Raw genomic sequence first — 22,999 nt, forward strand, 5'->3', positions numbered from 1 at the left:
GTAATTGCTATGTAATATTATAGAAGTAAGTTTTTTGTTGTTGTTTTTTTGTCGGTCGTGGGGCTTGAACTCCAGCACCACTTCCAGCTTTTCAGCTTATGTGGTGCTGAGAATTAGAACCCAGGGCCTCATGCCTGCGAGGCAAGTACTCTCTACCACTGAGCCACCTTCCCAGCCCTAGAAGTAAGTTTTGTTTAGTTGTGGTGGTGTTGTTGTTGTGCTGTCCTCGGGGCTTGAGCACAGACAGGGTCTGAGCTTTTTTGCTCAAGGTTAGTACTTAACACTTGAGTCACAGCTCCACATTATTGGAGTCTCAGGGGAGATTCCTGCCTAGGCTGGCTTTGCACTTCAGTCCTCAAACCTCAGCTTTCTGAATAGCCAGGATTACAGGTATGAGCCACGGGTGCCTGGCAGAAATAAGTTTTAAAAGATGTTTTGGAGATGTATAGGGAAAGGTCTCTGCTTTGGTTATATATTGGTGATGTAGCCTCTCTGTCTCCATCCTTCCACGTGGCAAGTCACATGCTAACCCCCCTTGGAGCGGGTCCACCCTCCAGATGGTTATTCCTACTCACACCAGAGGGAGAAATAAAAGGTCTCTTCAGTGTGGTGGTCTCTTGGATCCCCACAGGTGCTAAGGTGAGTGCTAGAGATAACAGGGTCAGTCTTGGAGTCTCTTGGGAGCTATTAAGGAGCGTAGCATTTCTGTCTAGCCTTAAGCCTCAGAACCAGAGCCCTCATTCACCAAATTGGGCTGTGTGTCCCGGCTCCTGTGTAGCCACAGCGGTGCAGCATCTCTTTGGGCCGAGGAGTGCTGGTCAGCTGAGGAGCTCGGAGAGCTCCCTGTTGCCGTGGGTGTGCCAGCTCTGTTTTATGCCCTGAGTCTCCAGCAGTGAGCATGGCCTATGATACAAACCCTGGAGAAAAGGGGTGGGGGACGTGGTGTGCATTTCTGTTGAGCTGGTGTGCTTGAACAGAGCTGAGGGACAAGCCATGTGGGATGTGGGGCAGGGCCTGCGGGAGAGGGGACAGACCGGAGAAGTTAGGGAGGTTTTGGGTGTGTAGATGGGCTGTGTGCACCAAAACAAGCTTTAAATTACAGGTTTTTTAAAGTATATAGTACTTTTTTTTATTTGTTTTTTCAAATTCTTTATTGTGACTAAGTGATTACATAATTTCCGAAATTTCACAGTATTGTGGGATAGTGATGTTTAGTTAAAGTCACAAACACATTCTAACTTTCATGGGGCAAATTGTCTATAGTGGTCTATAACATTTATGAGTTCTATGAGCTTTGCAATACAGTTATTTCTTCTACATTGGGTGGTATGTACATTTCTTTTGTTTTGCATAGCGTCAGCTGTTCCCTCTTTCCCACTCATTCCCTCCCTCCCATCGCTGCCATTGAGTTGCTTAGTTCATTTTGATCAATGTCCAGTGCAGCTGATGGGTCCTGTTGTTGTATGTTTTCCCTGGTTCCCTCTAGTTCTGGGTCGTCCTCCTGGTTTTCCTCCAGTGTGCACATATACACCATATATGTCATCAGTAGCATGGGGTTATTTAGTAGTGATTTGACCAGATGAGTGGAAGTCCTTTGTTTCTTAAGTCTTGTTAATTTTGTCTTATCACCTTACATTTTGGATTTAACATCCACTTATCAGGGAGACCTGATTTATTTATTTTTTTGTCGGTCATGGGGGCTTGAACTCTGGTCCTGGGTCCTGTCCTTGAGCTCTTCAGCTCAAGGCAAGTGCTATACCATTTGGGCCACAGTACCACTTCCAGTGGTTAATTGGAGATAAGAGTCTCATGGACTTGCTGTCTGGCTGGCTTTTGGACCATTATCCTCAGATCTCAGCCTCCTGAATAGCTAGGAGTTACAGGCATGAGCCAGCAGTGCCCAGCTGTTCTCTATTTTTGTGATAGTCTGTTTTCATGTTTTTGACAGTCAGATCTTGGTAGTCAATGCAGGTTTGAAGTAAGACCATGCTTTTGTGTTGGAAGGATTCCCCAGACTAGAAACTTGGAGTTCAGGAACATTTGGGACTTATCCTTGATGCTCTTCCCAGAAGGCTTTACCATTTCTACTTTTCATCTTTTGGTTTTATCAATTTAAGTTTAAAGTAAGTCATCTACTGGCTCAGAGCTTTGATGTCAGTGGTGATTTTCTTTAACCTGTTCTACGGAAGGCATTGACTTATCTGTTCTTTTTTGGACTCTTTTTGGACCCCTGTCTGGTGTGGGCACATGCTGATCACTAGTGATGCAGATGTGCTGTGATACTTGTTCTAGGGTAATCTGTCATCCCTGGGACAAAACCCAAAGTGGTGCTAACAGAGTCTAGCCAAGGGCCATTGGTTACTGAGAAGGCTTCTTCTCCATTCCCTGGAAGAGCTGGGCAGAAAGCAGAATAGTGAATTCTTATTTTTTCCTCCTCCTCCTCCTCCTCTTCTTCCCTCCCTTCCTTTCCCTCCCCCTCCCCCTTCTCCCTTTTCTTCTTTTTGCCAGTCCTGAGGCTTGAACTCAGGGCCTGGGCACTGTCCTTGAGCTTTTTTGTTTGTTTGTTTTTTTGTCAGTGCTTGAACTCTGGGCTTGGGTGCTGTCCCTCAGCTCTTCAGCTCAAGGCGAGCCTCTACCACTTGAGCCATAGCACCACTTCCAGTTTTCTAGTGGTTTATTGGAGATAAGAGTCTCACGGACTTTCCTGCCTGGGCTGGCTCTGAACCGTGATCCTCAGATCTCAGCCTCCTGAGTAACTAGGATTACCGGTGCCCGGCTGTCCCTGAGCTTCTTTTGCTCCAAGCTGGTACTCAACCACTTGAGCCACAGTGTCATTTATGGTGTTTTCTGTTTATGTGGTGTTGAGGAATCGAACCTAGGGCTTCGTGCATGCTAGGCAAGCACTCTAACACAAAGCCACATTCCCAGCCCCTGAATTTTAATTTTGTTTGTGAGATTGGTGTTCTGTCTTTAGTAGTCAGAGTTTGATAAAGTTTGGCTAAGTCTTGTGAAGTAAGTTCAAGGTGGCTGGCCTTGAGAGATGGGCCACATGGTTTATTGCTAATGGTTTCTTTTTGGGGTTGGAAGTGTAGCTTGTGTGGTAAGGAGCCTGCCAGTGAGTGTAAAGTGTCAGACAGCGAGTTCGAATCCCAGTCTCAGATAAAAAAAAAAAAACTTCTGGTTTATCTTATATATGGGAATATAGAAGACGTATAGATAATAGTTTTATATGTATGTATGTGTGTGTGTGTGTGTGTGTGTGTGTGTGTGTGTGTGTGTGTGTGTGTGTGTGTGTGTGTGTGTGTATCTCACTTAGATAGATATTTCATAGGCCTAGCTAGATCTTCGTCAGGCATATAGCTAACTAATGTAGAGCTGGTTTTTCTTTCTTTTTTGTCAGTTGTGGGGTTTGAACTCAGAGTCTAGGCACTGACCCCAAGCCTCTAGGTGCTCAAGGCTAGCACTCTACCACTTGAGCCACAAGGCCATTTTGTTTTGTTTTGTTTTATTTCTGGTTTTTGATTAGTTTATTGGAGATGAGAGTCTCACAGGGACATTTCTTCCCGGGCTGGCTTTGAACCATGATCCTCAGATCTCAGCCTTCTGAGTAGCTGGGATTACAGGTGTGAGCCACCAGTGCCCTGCTGGCTTATTTATTTATTTATTTTAGGGTATGAGCTTTTGTGTTCAAGGCTAGTGTTCTGCCGTTTGAGACACAGTTCCACTTCTGACTTTTGGTGATTAGTTAAAAATAAGAGTCTCATGGACTTTCCTGCCTGGGCTGATTTAGAACCAGAATTCTCAGATCTCAGCCTCCTGAATAGCCAGGAGTACAGGCATGAGCCATCGGCACTAGCCTGACAGTCCTTATTTTGGAAGGTAGATGAGAACAGTTGCTATGGGCAGCCACACCCAATTGCTTATGCTGGCTGTATTAGCTGAACCCCTTCAGTTGCAACTGGGAGAATGAATCATACCTTCCAGTCTACCACCTTCAGGTCCAAAAGCAGAGACTCCTGTCAAGAAGGTTCTGCTTGGGGCTGGAAAGGTGGCTCAGTGGTAGAGCGCTTGCCTTGCATGCCTGAGGCCCTGGGTTCGATTCCTCAGCATCACATAAGCAAAAAGAAAAAAGCCGGAAGTGGCGCTGTGACTCAAGTGGTAAAGCGCTAGCTTTGAGCTGAAGAGCTGAGGGACAGTGCCCAGGCCCAGAGTTCAGGCCCCACGACTGGACCCCCCCCCCCAAAAAAAAAAAAAAAAAAAAAGAAGGTTCTGCTTGGATTTGGTGTTGCTGAAAATCTAAATCATTAATACTTCCCTTTTTTTCCTTTTTCTTTTTGTAAATCAGTTGCAGTGCTTAAACTCAGGGCCTGGGTGCTGCCCCTGAGCCTCTTTGTGCTTAAGTCTAGTGCTCAACCTCTTGGGCCACAGCACCACTTCCTGTTTTCTGAGTGGTTTATTGGAGATAAGAGTTTCTTGGGCTTTACTGCCCAGCTTTGTTTGAATCGAGATCCTCAGATCTCAGCCTCCTGAATAGCTAGGATTATAGGCATGAGCCACTGGCATCCGCTTTCTCTTAACTTTTTTTGATGGCTGTATTAATGTGGGTAGAATCTGATCTACTGTAGCAGAGTTGTTTGTTTGTTTGTTTGTTTGTTTGCCAGTCTTGGGTCTTGAACTCAGAACCTTTTGAGCTACTTTTGCTCAAGGCTAGCACTCTACCACTTGAACCACAGAGCCACTTCTGGCTTTTTCTGTGCATGTGGTACTGAGGAATCAAACCCAGGGCTGCTTCTTGCATGCTAGGTAAACACTCTACCACTAGGCCACATTCCCAGCCCTGTATCAGAGGTTTTAATACAGTAGTCTTAAGAAAACATTTATTGATTACTATTATGTAGTTGTACAGTAGGTTACAGTTCTATGTCAGGTTATAAGTACAGTGCTTTTTGGTCAGTGTCATCTCTTCCTTCATTCTTCCCCGTCTCCCCCTACTATCCTTACTTACGTAATGTACATTGAATATAACCACTACCTTTGCTTACCCTTCCTCCCACCTTTTCTGTTCCCCCGACTTGGCTCCCGTCAAGACATATTTCCACTTTCTGTTTTGCTAAACAGTACTTAGAGGAACTATGCCTTTGGATTCTTCTCATAAGTATATCCTTTAGTTTATGTGTAAATGCATTGAGCCCTGGATATGTTATCGTGTATAGTTGTATTTTAGATCTAGTTTCAACGTATGAGAAAAAATATGTACCATTTGTCTCTGTGAGCCTGGCTTACTTCACTTAATATGATTTGTTCTGTTTGTCCATTTTCCTGCAAATGATGTAATAATATAAGTAAAATCCCATTGTGTGTAGGTGCCACATTTTCTTGATTCACTCATCTGTTGTAGGGCATCCAGGTGTTTCCATGCTTGGCCATTGTGAGTAGTGCAGCAGTGAACAAGGGACAAGGATGTGCAAGTGTCTGCCATGTCCTGGGCTATAATGCTCCGGGTGGATCCCAAGAGTGGTACGGCTGGGTGATAGGGTAGTTCCATGTTTAGTATTTTGAGGAATCTCCAAACAGCCTTCCAAGAGTATTTGTTCTAGTTTACATTCCCACCAACAGTGTAATAGGGTTCCTTTTCCCCTACATCTCTGCTGGCATTTGTTATTGTTTGAATTATCAATGCTGGCAGAGCTTGCTGGGGTGAGATACAATCTCAGTGTTGTGATTTGCATTTCCTTTATGGCCACAGATGTTGAGCATTTCCTCATGTGTTTCTTGGCCATTCTTATTTCTTCTGAGAAGTCTTTAACTCTTTTGTCCATTTATTGATTGGTTTATTAATTTTGGAAGAACGGGGCTGGGAAGGTGGCTCAGTGGTAGAGCACTTGCCTTGCATGACTGAGGCCCTGAGTTCCATTCCTCAGCACCACATAAGCAAAAAGAAAAAAGCCGGAAGTGGCGCTGTGGCTCAAGTGGTAGGACAGCACCCAGGCCCAGAGTTCAGGCCCCACGACTGGACCCCCACCCCCCCAAAAAAATAAAAATAAAAATAATTTTGGAGGGTTAGTTTCTTGAGCTTTCTTGTATTTTGAGGGTATTAGTTCTCTTCTTTTCTTTTTTGGTCGGTCGTGGGACTTGAACTCAGGCCTGGGTGCTGTCCCTGAGCATTTGTGCTCAAGGATAGTGCTCTATCACTTTGAGCCACAGTTCCACTTCTGGTTTTGGGGTGGTTCATTAGAGATAAGAGTCTCACAGACTTTCCTGCTTAGGCTTTCTTCAAACCATGATCCTCAGGTCTCAGTCTCCTGAGTAGCTAGGATTACAGGTGTGAGCTACCAGTGCCCAGTTCTCTCCCCGCCCCCTCTCTTTCCTCTTTTTGTGTGTGTGTGTGTGTATTTTAAATTTTATTCTGGGCCTGGGGCTTGAACTCATGGCCTGGGAACTGTCCCTGAGCTTTTGTGCTAAAGGCTATATTCTACCATTTAAACCACAGCTCCTCTTCAAATTTTTTTTGGTATTTACTTGGAGATAACAAATTTCAAGGTCTTTTCTGCTTAGGCTCGTGTTGAACCAGGATCCTCAGATATCAGCCTCCTGAATAGCTAGGAATACAGGCTTAAGCCACCCTGTAACTGTTCTTTGCTATGTAGAAACTTTTTGTTTGAGTCCCATTTATGTAGTCTCTCTCTTTAACTGCTGTGTCCTGGACTCTTAAAAAAGTTCCTGCCTATGCCAATAAGTTCTAATGCTTCTCCTACTTCATCTTGCAGGAGTTCCCAAGTTTCAGGTTTGATGTTGAGGTCCTTGATGCACTTCGAGTTGATATTAGTGCATGGTGACAAATAGGGATCCAATGTTAGTTTTCTACATGTGGATGTCCACGTTTTCCAACTCTATTGAGGACGCTGTCTTTTTTCCATTGTATATGTTTGGCTGCCTTGTCAGATATCATGTGATTGTAAGTATATGGGTTTATTTCTGGGTCTTCTAGTCTACTCGATTGGTCTTTGGGCCAGTTTTTATGCCAGTACCAAGATGTTTTTGTTATATAGCTCTGTAGTAATGTTTGAGGTCTGGAATTGTGAAACCTCTAGTATTACTTATTTTGCCTAAAATTGCTTTGGCTGTTTGAGGACTTTTGTAGTTCCATATGAATTTTTGTTTTTTTTTCTCTATCTTGGCATTTTGATGGAGATTGTGTTGAACTTGAGGATTGCCTTTGGCCATATTTATATTAATTCTACCTATCCATGTACATGGGCGGTCTTTCCATTTCTTTGTGTCTTCTTTGATTTATTACAGAGAACATTTTATTTTCATTACATTTTTCCCCTTAAAATGCAGTAAAATGGGCTCTTTTTCAATGTAGAATTCTGTGACTTTTCCCAAATGAAAAAAGCATGGGATTGTCATAATCAGAATTTTTTTTTTTTTTTGGGTCGGCCGTGGGGCTTGAACTCTGGGCCTGGGCGCTGTCCCTCAGCTCTTCAGCTCAAGGCGAGCCCACTACCACTTGAGCTACAGCGCCACTTCCGGTTTTTCTGGTGGTTTATTGGAGATAGGAGTCTCACCGTCTCTCCTGCCCCGGCTGGCTTTGAACCGCGATCCTCAGATCTCAGCCTCCTGAGTAGCTAGGATTACGGGCGTGAGCCACCAGTGCCCAGCTCATAATCAGAAGTTAAAGAAGTTCCTTTACCCCACCCCTCAGCTTTCCATGTCTCTCGTTTTGTTTTGTTGGTTATGGGGCTTGGACTTGGGGCCTGGACACTGCCCTGAGCTTCTTTTGTTCAAGGTAAGCACTTTACCACTTAAGCCACAGCACCACTTCTGGCCTTTTCTGTTTATTTGGTACTAAGGAATTGAACCCAGGGCTTCATGCATGCTAGGCAAGCACTTTATCATTAAGCCACATTCCAGCCCCATCACAAGACATCATGAGGATGTCAGGTATTGGTGGCCTGAGCTTCTGATGGCCATTTATTCTGTTGCTTTGCAATTTTTCCATTCAATTTATCTGTATAACATGCTAGGTATGAGGCATGATTGTTCTGATTAGAAGATGATGAAGGAGGGAGACACCCAAGGAAAGCAAGTTAGACAGGAATTACACGTCACAGTGTTCTACTGCATCTGTGGGACTAGGTCATGTGTTGTTAGCTAGATGCCAGGCACAAGATGACTCGGGTGTGTGTGTGTGTGTGTGTGTGTGTGTGTGTGTGTGTGTGTGTGTGTGTGTGTGTGTGTGTGTGTGTGTGTGTGTGTGTGTGTGTGTGTGTGTGTGTGTGTGTGTGTGTGTGTGTGTGTGTGTGTGTGTGTGTGTGTGTGTGTGTGTGTACACACTGGGGCTTAAACTCAGGGTTTCACAATCTTGCTCAACTTTTTTGTTCAAGACTGGCTCTGCCACTTGACTACACCTCCAGTTCTGACTTTTTGCTTGTTAATTGGAGATAATAGTCTCTTGAATTTGCCCATCCCTGCTGGAGATCCTCAGATCTCAGCCTCCTGAGTAGCTAGGTTTACAGCTGTGAGTCACCAGTGCCCTGCTTTTTTTTTTTAAAAAAACTGAGATTTGAACTCAAGGCCTCATACTTGCTAGGTAGGAGCTGTACCACTTGAGCCATACCCCCAATTCTTTCTGCTTCAATAATTTTTCTAATAGGGTCTTGAGTTTTTGACTGGGTTGGCATGGAGGATGACCCAGCTATTATGCTTCCATCTAGCTGGGATGACATGCATCTGCCACCATACTCAACTTGTTGAAATGGAACGCGGGTCACATAAATTTTTTGCCTAGTTTGACCTCAAACAGTAACCCTCCCAATCTTTGCCTTCTAAGTAGCTAGGATTACAAGTGTAAACCCCCATGTCTGGCTTGCGCTGAAGGGCTTTCTAACAGGAACAGGGGTAGGGCATGTGTCTTTAAGGAGCAAATAATGGGGTTTTATGGATGACCAGTATTCTGCAATATAACTTTTCAATACAAAAAATCTCTTCCTGCTAGGCACCAGTGGCTCACACCTGTAATCCTAGCTACTCAGGAAGCTGAGATCTAAGGATCACAGTTCAAAGCCAGCCTGGGCAGGAAGGTCGGTGAGACTCTTATCTCCTGAACCACCAGAAAACTGGAACTGGTGCTATGGCTCAAGTGGTAGAGCATTCACCTTGAGCTGAAGAGCTGAGGGACAGCACCCAGGCCCAGAGTTCAAGCCCTATGAATGACAAAAAAAAAAAAAAAAAAAAAAAAAAAAAATTCTTTTGGGAAAGGGTGTAAAGGGAAACACACTAACTGGGCTGCTGTCGACACTGAATTCTTCCCTGAGAGTGATGTTCAGGCCCTGGTTCCTTCCTCACTGCGAATCCCTGCCTGATCTTGGCTCCTAGTTTCCCCCTTTGGAGTTTTTTTTTTTTTTTTTTTTTGGTCCGGTCGTGGGGCCTGAACTCTGGGCCTGGGCGCTGTCCCTCAGCTCTTCAGCTCAAGGCTAGCACTCTACCACTTGAGCCACAGTGCCACTTCCAGCTTTTTTCTTTTTGCTTATGTGGTGCTGAGGAATCAAACCCAGGGCCTCATGCATGCAAAGCAAGCGCTCTACCACTGAGCCACCTTCCCAGCCCCCCCTTTTGGAGTTCTTGTTTGTGTGTGTTCCCCTATGGCCACATGTGGCCATATTTTATTTTCTGTGTATTTTTAGAAGCCTGAGGATTGCATTAAGAATAGTCACAGTGCAACCTAAGTTTTTTTTTAAATTTCATTGGTATTAGAATTTTTCCTGTTCTCTCCCCCTTCCCAAAAAATGATGAACTTAATGTTCTTCAGTTTCCTTGTTCCCTTAGTATCCCTTTTGTATATTCCTCTTCTGCCTCACCTTGAGTTTGAGGCTATCTGAAGTCATAGGTTGAATGGGAAGGAAGCACTTTTTAAAAATTATTCTTTTTTGTCCTGGGTGGGGCTTAGACTCAGGGCCTGGACATGTCCCTGAGCTCTTTTTTTTGCTCAAGACTGGTGTTTTACCACTTTGAGCCACTGCACCACTTCTGGTTTTTTGGTGGTTTATTGGAGATAAGATTCTCAAGAACTTTCCTGCCTAGGCTGTCTTTGAACTGTTATACTCAGGTCTCAGCCTCTACGATTACAGGTGTGAGCCACTAGCGCCTTGCTGAAGCTTGACCAGGCTGTTCATTCATGTCTTAACAGCTTATTTTTTGTTGTGTGGGGATATAGAAGTGACTAGCCACTGCCTACACTTCAGGGAGGCTATATTCTATGCTAACTGAAGTCAGTCAACAGTGCAGTTTTTGAGAGATGAAGACAGGTTGATACATATATACATAGGTATATTGTGCTTCATTGAGTTGACGCCCCATGTAATATAACCTGTACTATAACCATCTGTCCTTCTGAGAAAGAAGAAATGTCCCTAATTCACGTGACATGCTATTGGTTGTAAGAAGTGTCAGTGGAGTTGACATACAGAGCACCTATGAATTGGTAAAATAAAGTCAGACACTTTTAGATCTGTTACTTCCTGTCTTTGTGATGGTGGTCAGCTCACTCTTGGCATGTCAGTCTTTAAAATGGGGAACATGAGCTGCTTTTGTGGCATTGCCTGGTTTTTTTGTGGTGTGTCATGGTTAGGAAGCCCTTGGGGAACCCATCGCTGCCTCCCTGTCCAGATTCTACCCTCTTCCTTGTATGGAGTGTAATGGTTCATTATAAGAAATACTGATTGAATGGATAGGATGTAGAAGTAAATGATGCAGGTAATTCCATACATCTTCATTTCTTTTCCCTTTTGTCTTTTTTGTTTTTAGAAAGAAGGAACTTGCAGCCACCAAAAAAGACCGGGTGAATCATTGTCTGACAATATGTGAAAACATAGTGGCACAATCTCTCAGGTAATTGTACTCTGAACTTCCTGTTTTTTTATTTTTGTTTGTTTGTTTTTCTGGGTCGTGGGGCTTGAACTCTGGGCCTGAATGCTGTCCCTCAGCTCTTCAGCTTAAAGCTAGCAATCTACCACTGGTGGTTTATTGGAGTAAGAGCCTTGCACTTTCCTGCCCGGACTGACTTTGAACTGCAATCCTCAGATGTCAGCTTCCTGAGAAGCTAGGATTAAATGCGTGAGCCATGGGTGCCCAGGGAATAAAAACTGTATGTGTTGCATCTTATGTCACCAGTTGCTTTTAAGAAATACTTTAAAAATGCTGGGTATGTTGTGCACACCTGTAATCCCAGCAGTCATGCTGAAGCAAGATGACATCAAACTTGAGCCCATAATTGACAGACAGCTGAAAGAGGTCTTATCATAAAGAAATTAACAATTATTTATCCATATTTCTGGTTGTATACTAAGACTATTCAGACAGTGTAGTGAATAATATTTTCTTTTTATAATCTTATATACAAGAATTACAGCCAGTATGGTAATTAGATAACATGTTTGTATTTAATTAGTTTGTATTTAATTAGTGCTAATTAAAGTCATGTTTGGTTTGATACTAAAAGTCATGTTTGGTTTGATAATTTTACATTTACTGCAGTGATTAGAGCAGTCCAAGCTCTGTTGAGTATCACCTGTCAGAGATGTGCTTGTCCTGACGCCTGTGCTCCCGTAGCTGCAGCCTGCTCCTCTGCATTTGGGGCTGGCAGGCTGCAGGCAGCTGTTGCCCAGCGGCCTCCATGGCTGAGCTTCCCAATAGTCAGCCAGCCACACCTTTTTGGTTTTTGTGGGGTTTTTTTGGTCAGTCCTGGGCAACTCAGGGCCTGGCCACTGTCCCTGAGCTTCTTTTGCTCAAGGCTAGCACTCTACCACTTGAGCGAGCCCCAGTGCCACTTCCGGCTTTTTCTGCTTATGTGGTACTGAGGAATCGAACCCAGGGCTTCATGCATGCAAGGCAAGCACTCTACCACTGAGCCACTTTCCCAGCCTGAACCCCTTCTTTTCTTTATCTTTCTCTCTCTCTCTCTTTTTTTTTTTTTTTGGTTGGTTGTGGGGCCTGAACTCTGGGCCTGGGTGCTGTCCCTCAGCTCTTCAGCTCAAGGCTAGTGCTCTACCACTTGAGCCACAGTGCTACTTCTAGTTTTTTTCTGCTTATATGGTGCTGAGGAATCAAACCCAGGGCCTCATGCATACAAGGCAAGCATTCCACCACTGAACCACCTTTCCAGCCCCTGAACCCTTCCCAGCCCCTGAACCCCTTCTTTTATAGCTTCTTTGTTGTATTAATCAGATGTTTTGTTGCTGTGACAAGATACCTAAACCACTTAAGAAAGGAAAGATCTACTTTAGTCCATACTTTATAATGTAGAATAATTTTGCATGTTACTATAGAAATTAGCATATTACTATACAAAACTATGATAAAAGTAGAGGGAAATGGTTTGAATTCCGTCTCTGACTCCTATATAAGCTAAGTGGTCTTGGGGACAGGAGGGAAAGACTGGGAGAGAGCGATGGAAGGGGAAACATGGTTCAAAAAGAACTGAACATTACTCATTACCTGATTCATGTAACTGTAACTCCTCTGTATATCAACTCTACAATAACAATTTTAAAAAGTAAGCTAGGTGATCTTATTAATTTGCTGGTCTTAGGGCTTGAATTCAGGGCCTGGGCACTGACCCTGAGCTTCTTTTGCTTACAGTAGTGCTCTACCACTTGAGGCAAAGCTCCATTCCTGGATTTTTCTGTGTAGTTTATTGGAAATAAGAGTCTCACAGCCTTTTCTGCCTGGGCTGACGTTAAACCACAATGCTCAGATCTTAGTCTTTGGAGTAGTTAGGATTATAGGCATGAACCACCAGTGGCAGGGCATGAACCACCAGTGGCAGGAGTGGACCTTGGGGGCCTTTCTCCAACCCTGGTTGCTAGTGGTTTTAGGTAAGCTTTAATGTCTTTGAAACTGTGTTGTCTCATGTTTGAAATGTCAGCTCCATTTTCAGATTTTGTGCCAGCAGGCGGTACACAGGAAACACTGAAGATTTAGCTGTATTCATTGAGTAACATCCCATAGAGATGTGTATTGTCCAGAGGTATACGTTTTAACCTTTTATGCAAGGTGACCTTGAATACTCAGTCCCAAAGAATATCATTTATTCTTGAAAGCTACCAACCCAGAAAATAAGATCTCTTCAAGTCTAAATACTCTGAACTTTATGCTTGACATTTTGTTTTTTTGAGAACTCTGTGGAGTTCATAGAATGTTAGCCTTATGTTTGTAGTAAGTATGTTTAACTGTTTTAAGATTTTAGTTGTGGTTCAGTTTGCCATCTTAAAATAATAGTTTTCACATTGGTTTGTCTCCTCTGCTTTTATGGAGCAATGCTGCATTCATTATACTTCTACAGTGGGACATTATGACAGGATATTTTATGGAGCTAGGGTGATCACAGGTCTTACCAGATAAATAAGTAGTTCATTTAGAATATTCTTCATACTCACAAAGATTTCACAGAGTAGGGCTGAAATGGACATACTCTGTAAACATGTGACTATTATGTCCTGTTACCTTTCTCCTTAAATATGAATGGCCTTTGGAATTTTCTGTTGCTTCTGCGGTATGCATAGAAAGGAGAGGGAAAGAGAAAAGGCCATGTGAGGATGGAGCAGAGAGGTTTGAAGGTGCTGGCCTTGGAGCTGTAGAGTTGTAGTGATGTGACCGTAGCCTGGGTGCCAGTTGCCATCACAGCAGGAGTGAGCTCATGGAGTTCAGCACTGCCTACATCTTCATTTCAGCTCAGGAATACTGATTTTGGACTGAAGCTGTGGAAGAGTAAGTTTTGTTGTTTTAAGCCACTCAGTTTGTAGTAATTTATTATAGTAGTCACAGGAAATGTATGTAATCCTTTTTTTTTTTTTTTTTTAATTTTTTGGTGCTGGTCCTGGGGCTTGAACTCAGGCCTAGGTGCTGTCTCTGAGCTTTTTTGCTCAAGGCTGGCACTGTACCACTCAAGCCACAGTTCCCTTTCTAGCTTTTTTTTTTTTTTTTTTGGTGGTTAAGTGGAGATAAGAATCCTACAGACTTTCCTGCCGAGGCTGGCCAAATGGAGCCAGAATTAGGAAGAACATGTGGGATAAGAAGGGGAAAAAATGGTAGATTTAAACCTAGCAATATAGACATTAAAGGCAGAGAATTTTCAGATTGAACAAAAAAGTCAGCCAGGCACTAGTGGCTCACACCTGTAATCCTAGCTACTCAGGAGGCTGAGCTCTGAGGATTACTGTTCGAAGCCTAGGCAGGAAAATCCATGAAACTCTTACCTCCAATAAAATACTCAAAAAAGCTGGAAATGGCATGGTGGCTCAAGTGGTAGAGTGCTAACCTTGAGCAAAATGCAGCTCAGGGACAGCACCTAGACCCACAGTTCAAGCCCCAGGACCACCAGCAAAAAAAAAAAAAAAAAAAAAAGAAAGTCAGTGTATGTGCTGCTGCTTACAAGAAGCTTTTCCCCCTTGAACTCGTGTATAACTCGTCTTGAACTTCCTGAGTACTAGGACTATAGAATGTGCCCCTTCCCTTGCCCCCTCCCCGCCCCTTCTCTCTCTCCATCCATCCATCCTAGTTTTGTGCTGGTTACTGGGAGTACTGGGGGCCTGAGTTCAAGCTTCAGTACCACCATAAAAAGTTCAATTTTATTTAAATTACATTTTAGTGTGATAAGAGATATGCTTAAATAAATTGGGACATCGCCCAGGCCCAGAGTACAAGCCCCAGTACCAGCACACACAAAAAAGCCAGAGGCATGGCTGGACCAAGTGCGCGTGTATGGGTGTTTTAACAGAGATAAGAACTTGAATGAATAATAGTCTGTGGGGAAGGAAAGGGAGAGAGAAACTGGTTCTGTTGGGCTAATGAGAGTAAAAGAGGATGAATATTGTCCAGAAAGGGATGGAGCCTGGCAAATATGAAGAAAGAACAATGAAGCTCTTGAAATTATATTAGGACCTGGGGAGTGAAGACAGTGGAGAGTAATGGCGTGGGGAGGGGATTGGATATGTTGAGCACATGCATGGAAATGTCACAACACAACCCCCCCTCTGTGTATAGCTAATGTATACTAACAAGAAAGAGAAAGTGTTGCCCCATTTAGTATTTTACATTAGAGGATTATATTTTTCACAATCAATACTGATGAGCTATTAAAGCCATTAATTTTCATGTAATGTTCCTTTTCTATTTCAGAATTGCATGCAGAATTCTGGATACTTTATTCATTTTGTCATCATGTCTCTCTGTAGGTTCCTCTTGGCTGTGACAGTCTTTTCTTTTTTTATACTTTAGAAATTCTCCAGAATTTCAGAAACTTCTGGGTATCGCTATGGAACTTTTTCTGCTGTGTAGTGATGATGTGGAGTCAGATGTCAGGATGGTGGCTGATGAATGCCTCAACAAAGTTATAAAAGTAAGAGCTAAGCAAAGAAGCCATCGTTTCATACTTCCTCTGTCTTGAGTGTATCAGGATGTCTGGATGACTTTGGTTGTGGTGTGTGGTTTGGGGTCGGGGTATTTGCATGTACCTGGCACGTCAGAAGGAGCTGAGTTTCCATGGCAGGGTGTGCATGTCCCGGTGGCAAGGAGGGCTGGGTTACATTGTCCTCTGCAGTGAACACACATTTGCAGTGCCGTTTTAGAAGAGGACCAGAGTAGGACAAGAGCTGTTAGCCTTGGTTACCAGGGGGCTGCCTGGACCTTATTTCTGGCTTAGCCCTGAAGTGAGCAGGGAGGGCAAGAAAGAGCTTTGAGGACCATGAAGCTTCTCAGTAGCATAGGCTGAGGCGTGGGGAGGCTGTGAGCATCTCTGCCAGAGAGGAGGCCCAGATTTTCGGGAAGGACGGAGGATCCTGGGTGGAGCGAGGGGCTCAGGACCGGTGTGTATGGTCATCTTTGGCCTGTTTCACACTTCTCACTTTGTAGCCTGTCACCTGAATTGGTGTCATCTAGTGAAGGTTTACTATGAGAGCTTTAATTTTAATTTTGTTATGCAGTATTTGATTTTGATAAAGGTTAAATTCTTTTTTTTTTTTTTTTTTTTTTTTTTGTCGGTTGTGGGGCTTGAACTCTGGGCCTGGGCACTGTCCCTCAGCTCTTCAGCTCAAGGCGAGCCCACTACCACTTGAGCTACAGCGCCACTTCCGGTTTTCTGGTGGTTTATTGGAGATAGGAGTCTCACAGTCTCTCCTGCCCGGGCTGGCTTTGAACCACGATCCTCAGATCTCAGCCTCCTGAGTAGCTAGGATTACAGGCGTGAGCCACCAGCGCCCGGCAAGGTTAAATTCTTTTTAGTGACTCATGTCAAGTATGTCCAGTAATTTTTTGCCTACATTTGCTTCTTAATTGTTTTCAGCTGAGCTCTGGTGGCTCACACCTGTAATCCTGGCTACTACTGAGAATCATGATTGAAGCCAGCCTGGGCAGGAAAATCAGTGAGACGCTTATCTCCAATTAGTTACCAGAAATCCCAGAAGTGGAGCTGTGGCTCAAACAGTAGGAACACTGTGCTTGAGCAGAAGAGCTCAGGGAAAGTAGCCAGTCCTTGAGTTCAAATGAGGCAGTGCTGGGGGTTGGAGAAGGAAGGAAGGAATAGTTTTCCAATTTAGTTGCTATTCTAGTTGACTTTGCTACCAAGTTCAAATTTTGCTTGCCTTTAGAACCACGAGTAAGTGTGTCTTCCATGAATGTATCATGCTCTCCCTTTTTTTTTTTTTTTTGGCCAGTCCCGGGGCTTGAACTCAGGGTCTGAGCTCTGTCCCTGAGCCTCTCTTTACTCAAGGCTAGGACTCTGCCACTTGAGCCACAGTGCTACTTCAAGCTTTTTCTGTGTATGTGGTACTGAGGAATCAAACCCAGGGCTTCATGTAGGCTAGGCAAGCACTCTACCACTTTGCCACAGTCTCAGCGCTATTTCTGTCTCCTTGTAGGCTTTGATGGATTCTAATCTGCCAAGGCTACAGTTAGAACTCTATAAGGAAATTAAAAAGGTAGGCCTTTATTTTCCATTGTCATAAAGATGATATTTTAACACTGAATGCAACTGTATGTTTAGAATTTTATTTTGAAGTTAATAAGAAAAAATTATGAGAAAATGCTGTTTGAAAAGGAGACTTTGTTTTGCTTTTCTCCAGAAGCTTATTCTTCATTTTATTAGATGAAAATTTAAAAGGTTAACTTAACTTTTTAATATATATCTTTATAATTGAAGCCGTCTGTCTAAAACCAGATGTTTTACGCATTTAGCCTCCTCTCTGAAAATAGGAGTGAGTAAAGAGAATCTTTGTTTACACATTGCCCTTCCGCTGACAAGTGCATGTGACCCTTAAATGTAACTTGTTGCTCATTAAATGCACTCAGAATGGGGCCCCTCGAAGTCTGCGTGCTGCCCTTTGGAGGTTTGCTGAGCTGGCTCACCTGGTTCGACCTCAGAAATGCAGGTAAGTTGTATTTCTGTCTGTTTGTTTATTGTGCCAGTACTGGGGCTTGCCTCAGGATCTGGGTGCTACCCCTTAGCTTTTTTGCTGCTCACAGCCACTTTTTGCACTTGAGCCACAGCACTACTTCTGGTGGTTTTCTGGTGGTTTATTGGAGATAAACGTCTCATGGACTTTCCTTCCTGTGCTGGATTTGAATCTCAGTCCTCAGATCTCAGCCTCCTTAGTAGCTAGGATTATAGGCATGAGCCACCAGTGTCTAGCTCAGCTTTTATTTTTTATGATGCCAGTACTGGTGCTTAAATGTGGCCTCATGCTCTCACTTAGCTGGTACTCTGTGACTTGAGCCACACCTCCACTTCTGCTTTTTTTTTTTCCCCCCGTGGGTTGTAGGGCATGAACGCAGGGCCTGGGTACTGTCTTTGAGCTTTTTCACTCAAAATTAGTATTCTGAGACTTTGAGCCACAACACTACTTCTGATTTTTTGGTAGTTCATTGGAGGTAAGAGTTTCACAGACTTTCCTGCCTTGGTTGGATTTGAACTGTGATCCTTAGATCTCAGCCTTCTAAATAGGTAGGATTACAGGTAAGAGCCACTGGTGCCCAGCGCCTCTGAGACATTTAAAAATTATTTCGGATCTGCTGATCTTTATGTCTCAGCTCAGATCTCTCTTCTTCAGATACACCTCCTTGTCTAAATCTAGTGTGTTTCACGTTGCCTACTCTGCCCCTCCCAAATGGCTGCCTTGTTCTGCTTATATTTCCTTCACAGCACCCATTCCTATGTGGAATATTCTTATATACTTTATTAGTATACTTGTTAGTTTTCTGTCCATCTTGCCATGTGACTTAGGTTAGCAGGGGTCTCACTGTCCTGTTCCACACTGTAGTGTGCAGTCTGTATGTATGCACACTGGCTGCACGTCATAGTTGCTTAAAGGTACTTGTTAACAAGGAAGGCTGAGGTTCCAGTCTCATCTCACAAACTGTAGGAATTACTAGAAAACAAATATGTGTTGATTGCCTGGATTGAAAGGATAAATGTTGAGATGTGCATCAAGTTTTAACTACTTGAAACAGTTCTGCCTTAATGGGTTGAGAAACAAAGTAGGACCTTTTTTTAAAAAAAGAAAAAAATCAAATCAAGTCCTTCCTTCTCTCCTTAACTGGTCAAAGCATGCTCACATCCCAGAGACCCTTGGCTCCATCCCAGAGAAACTGGTAGAGCGGGCTGAATCCTCATTGTTAACATGAAATAGTGATCCTTTTGACATTGTTGTTTCAGTGTTAACCTTGTATGACCACAAAGATACAATCATTAAATAAGCTTTGTGTGTGTGTGTATGTGTTGTGTGCACCAGTATTGGGGCTGGAACTGGGCCTCATGCCCCTGCTAGGCTTTCTTCCCTCATAGTAGGCACTCCTGTCACTCCAGCTTTTTGCTGGTTAATTAAAGGTAAGATTCTGGAGAATTTGCGTGCCTAAGTAAGCCTCCTGAGTAGCTAGGATTAAAGATGTGAGCCACTGGGACTTGCTTTAGGAAGTTTGTTTTTATAAAAGCCTTCCTTTGACTACCTTACTTATTTTTATTGGAAATGGAACCTAAGACCTTGAGCATGGTGAGTGTATACTCCACTACTGAGCTACATTCTAAGCCTAATTATCCTTAGTTTGAAAACGTTATTATATTTCTGAAGCAGTGCATCCCAAGTTTACTACATAGCAGCCAAAGTGACGATAAGAATATATAATTGTGATTAGGTATGGTGGGACATGACTGTAATCCCAACTACTTAGAATGGGAGGCCGATCGTGAGATCACAATCTAAGGTCAGTCCAGGCAGAAGGAGACCCTGTCTTTGGAAAACATACTACAAGCATAAAGGACTGGAGAGTGGCTCAGGTGACGATGTGTTGAGTTCAATCCCTAGTACTATAAAAAGAACACATATTTTGTGTGTGTGTGTGTGTGTGTGTGTGTGTGTGTGTGTGTGTGTGTGTGTGTGTGTGTGTTCACGTATGCATGCGCCTGTCATTTTCTTACTTCTTAGTACAAGCCAGGTGTGTGTGTGTGTGTGTGTGTGTGTGTGTGTGTGTGTGTGTGTGTGTGTGTGTGTGTGTGTGTGTGTGTGTGTGTGTCACATATGCATGTGCCTGTCATTTTCTTACTTCTTAGTACCAGCCAGGTAAAATTTTAGGTTCAAGACTCCCCATTAAACAAGTTCAGTTTCTTCCAGATGGCTGGTTTAGTTTTTCCTTTCAGGTCTCAGTAAAAAGTCATCTTGGAGAGGTCCTCTCGCATCCCTGTTTACTTTTTTCTTTGCTGTTTTTGTCACAAAAGCAGTCAGTACTGCCTGTGGCCTTGCTGGCCGGCCACCTGTCTCACCACTGAAGGAAGAAGGTCCCTTGCTGCAGGGATCTCTGTGGTTGGGACAAGGATTTAGTCCCAGGCTTGACTCTGTCTTGTGACTCAGTCTTCATGTCTCACAGCTTCCTTTTTTTCTTTCCAAGGTCAGATCGTCTCTAAAAGGCCTCATTTAGTTAGGTTTGAACACTTTTTTTTTTCTATTTTGTATTGTTTCTTTTTTAAGAAAGCTTTATTCATGTATTTAAAAATTATGTTTTTAAAATAGTATTATTGAATCAAAATAGGGGCATTTTAATAACTTTAATAACTTACAATTTACTGTAACTAAGTCTGGATTCTGTGTGTGTGTTTGTGCGTGTGCGTGTGCGTGTGTGTGTGTGTGTGTGCGTGTGTGCGTGCGTGCGTGCATGGCTCAGGCACCAGCACGAGGGCTTGAACTCAGGTCCTCTCACTTTCTTGCTCAAAGCTGGTGCCCAGCTTTGAGCTATGGCCCATTTGAGCCATAGCTCCACTTTTGGCTTTTCACTATACTAGTTAATTGAAGATAAGATTTGTCTGCTTGGGCTGACTTCAAACCTTAGTGCTCAGATCTCAGCCTCCTGAACATCTAGGATTAAAGATGTGAGTTATCAGCACCTGACTAAACCCAGTTTCTTACTGTCCACTGATTATCCCAGTTTCTTACTGTCCTCTGATTATGGGAGAGATGAGGGTTGGGTAACCCCAATCTGCACTGAAGCTTGCTGTTCTTTTATCTGAGTACCGTTTTTGTTTCTATTAAGGATTACTTGTTTATAAAACCATGTTTTTCCTAATAGAAAGCCAAGTGTTTGTATTTTTCATTATAGGAGACCTGAAGAATGACCAATGTTCCTCTTGCACATTTAGGCCTTACCTGGTGAATCTCCTGCCATGCTTAACTCGAACAAGCAAGAGACCTGAGGAATCGGTCCAGGAGACCTTGGCTGCAGCTATTCCCAAAATTATGGCTTCTTTTGGCAATTTTGCAAATGACAATGAAATTAAGGTATGATTGCCACCTCAGGTTGAAAATGTGCAAATGGGACTCCTGGGGCCACTGGCTGGGCAGTCATTTGAGTCATAGAGTAATGACGGCAAGGCAAGTTGGCTTCCTGATTTGCCACACCACTGTCTTGTGTAGTTTTCAGGCACTCCAGGAGTTTTCTTCCACTTCTGCTTTTTATTATGGGGTGAAGTGAAGAAAGAGATGGTTTATAAATGTAAATTCAAAGCACATTTTTCCAGAGAAGTTGAGTTCCGGCTCAGCTTGGTTGAGGAGAGTCAGCACCAAGCCCTCAGAGTGGCAGCAGCTCTTGGGTGTTATGCCCACAAGCGCCAGCACCTGCTTGGCAGCAGACAACCTCCAAACTTGTTCTGATTTATTGCTTGTGGTGTCTAGGAACTGTGGTTGTCACACGGCCTGTGAAGTGTATGCAGGACCCTTGCTCTCCTTTTTTGCATTCAGTCCTGAGCAGCGCAGCACAGTTCTCCTGGGAGGCTGGGAGTGCAGTGGCGAGAACACTTTTTGGAGTCCGATGGAATTGCATTGGAATTCTACACTCTTTGCTAGCTGGTAACCTGACTAAATTGGCCAGCCTGGTTCATGATTTTTTTTTTTCTCTGTATCTCAAGGTTCTCTTTTAATATTAACATGATGTTAAAAGCCAATTTCATGGGCTTTGGAGTAAGCAAAGGAGGTCATGTATGTTAAGAATTTAATGTAGTAACCCAGTCATCTTGCTCAGTGGGTGGGAGCTGCTAATGCTGCTATTTCTTTTGCTCCCTCCTGGCCATGGAGGCTCCTGCAGTTGCAGAACATGAGCACTGTGACGCCCAATGAGCCACCTGCTCATGGGGCCTTTTGGGAGAGAGCAGGTGCTTCTGTGAGAACTAGTATCAGTGTAGAGACCAGGCAGGGGATAACACTTCACTGGGTAATTTAAGTTTTCTGTTTTTCTCTATGATTTGTATCATATTCTAGTAAAATTGTGCCAAGTTCTCTGTCTCCCTCCCCTCCCCTCCCGTCTCCTCCTCTCCCTGAGCATTTTTTACTCAAGGCTAGTGCTCTACCACTTTGGCCACGGTTCCACTTTTGACCTTTTAGAAGTTCACTGGAGATAAGAATCTCATGAACTTTCCTGCCCAGGCTGGTTTCAAACTGTGACCCTTAGATCTCAGACTCCTGAGAAGCTACGATTACAGGTGTGAGCCACTGGCATCTGGCTTTTGTCTTCCTTCCTTCTTCTCTCCCTCCTTTACTTCCTCCCTCCCTCCCTGCTTTCCTTCCTACATTCCCTCTCCCTCTTTCACCCCCCCTTTTTTTTAAAGTAGAATAGCCATATTACTATACTACTTTCTTGAGCCTTTAGCATTACTGAAAAAAAAAATATTCCCCCGCCCTTCCAATCCACTTGTGCTCATTCAAATGTATTATCAATGAAATCTAGGAACAGCAAAAGGATTATAAACAAAGATGATTTTCCTTTCCTATTTGCCTTAATTCTGTGTCTTAGATGTATGGTATTTACCACCATATTTCTTGAGGTACTGGGTTTTGCACTTTGAAGTTTGTACTTGCCAGATAAATGCTCTAACACTAAGATCTCCAGTTTTTGACTTTAGTTACTTTTTGGATAGGATTGTGTGTGCTCATGTGCGTGCTCATGTGCACACACTCATGTGCACACGCGCGCTCATGCCAGTAACTGGGGCGTGAACTTGGGAACTTGTGTGCTTATTTGGCTTTTTCACTCAAGGCTGGTGTTTTGCCACTTGAGCCACAGCTCCCCATTTCAAGTTTTTTGCTGGTTAATGGAGGTAAGGGTCTCATGGAATTTCCTGCCTGGGCTGGCTTTGAATCCTAGTTTCCTGAGGAGTTAGGATTATAGGTATGATCCACCAGCCCCTGGCTGGGTCTGATGTTTTTGTATAGGTGTCCCCGAATTCTGTGAGTGTACCTTCCCTGGATACAGAGGCCTCAGTTATCATAGACAGGACATACATGCCGAACAAATCTAATGCAGTGTACAGAAAAGCAAATAGACCATGTGCTTGTCAGCTGCTCCTGACTTTGATTCATTCATTTCTGAAAGAAAGTCTTACTTGTTTATAATATATACTCTGGAAAAACTTGAAGCTCTACATTCAAGCCTAGTTGTAGGGGACATACGATGACCCTCATTGTAGCAT

The 22,999-nt window shown here is 43.5% G+C and overlaps 1 protein-coding gene across 1 annotated transcript in view; it reads left to right on the top strand.

Moving 5' to 3' along the window:
* Positions 1–595: 595 nt before the first annotated feature.
* LOC138822918 (huntingtin) overlaps positions 596–22,999 on the top strand; it is a gene marked incomplete at its 5' end in the record, with an annotated part of 115,004 nt that continues 92,600 nt past the window's right edge. Inside the window, 6 exons of the mRNA XM_070015895.1 lie at positions 596–639; positions 10,807–10,890; positions 15,277–15,397; positions 16,914–16,973; positions 17,344–17,423; positions 20,678–20,816. Of these exons, the coding sequence (XP_069871996.1) occupies positions 596–639; positions 10,807–10,890; positions 15,277–15,397; positions 16,914–16,973; positions 17,344–17,423; positions 20,678–20,816 (528 nt within the window). The remainder of the gene's footprint in view (positions 640–10,806; positions 10,891–15,276; positions 15,398–16,913; positions 16,974–17,343; positions 17,424–20,677; positions 20,817–22,999) is intronic.

Source organism: Dipodomys merriami, unplaced genomic scaffold (assembly GCF_024711535.1).
Source record: "Dipodomys merriami isolate MVZ:Mamm:240054 unplaced genomic scaffold, mDipMer1.0.p SCAF_1175, whole genome shotgun sequence".
In the NCBI taxonomy this organism is placed as follows: Eukaryota; Metazoa; Chordata; class Mammalia; order Rodentia; family Heteromyidae; genus Dipodomys; species Dipodomys merriami.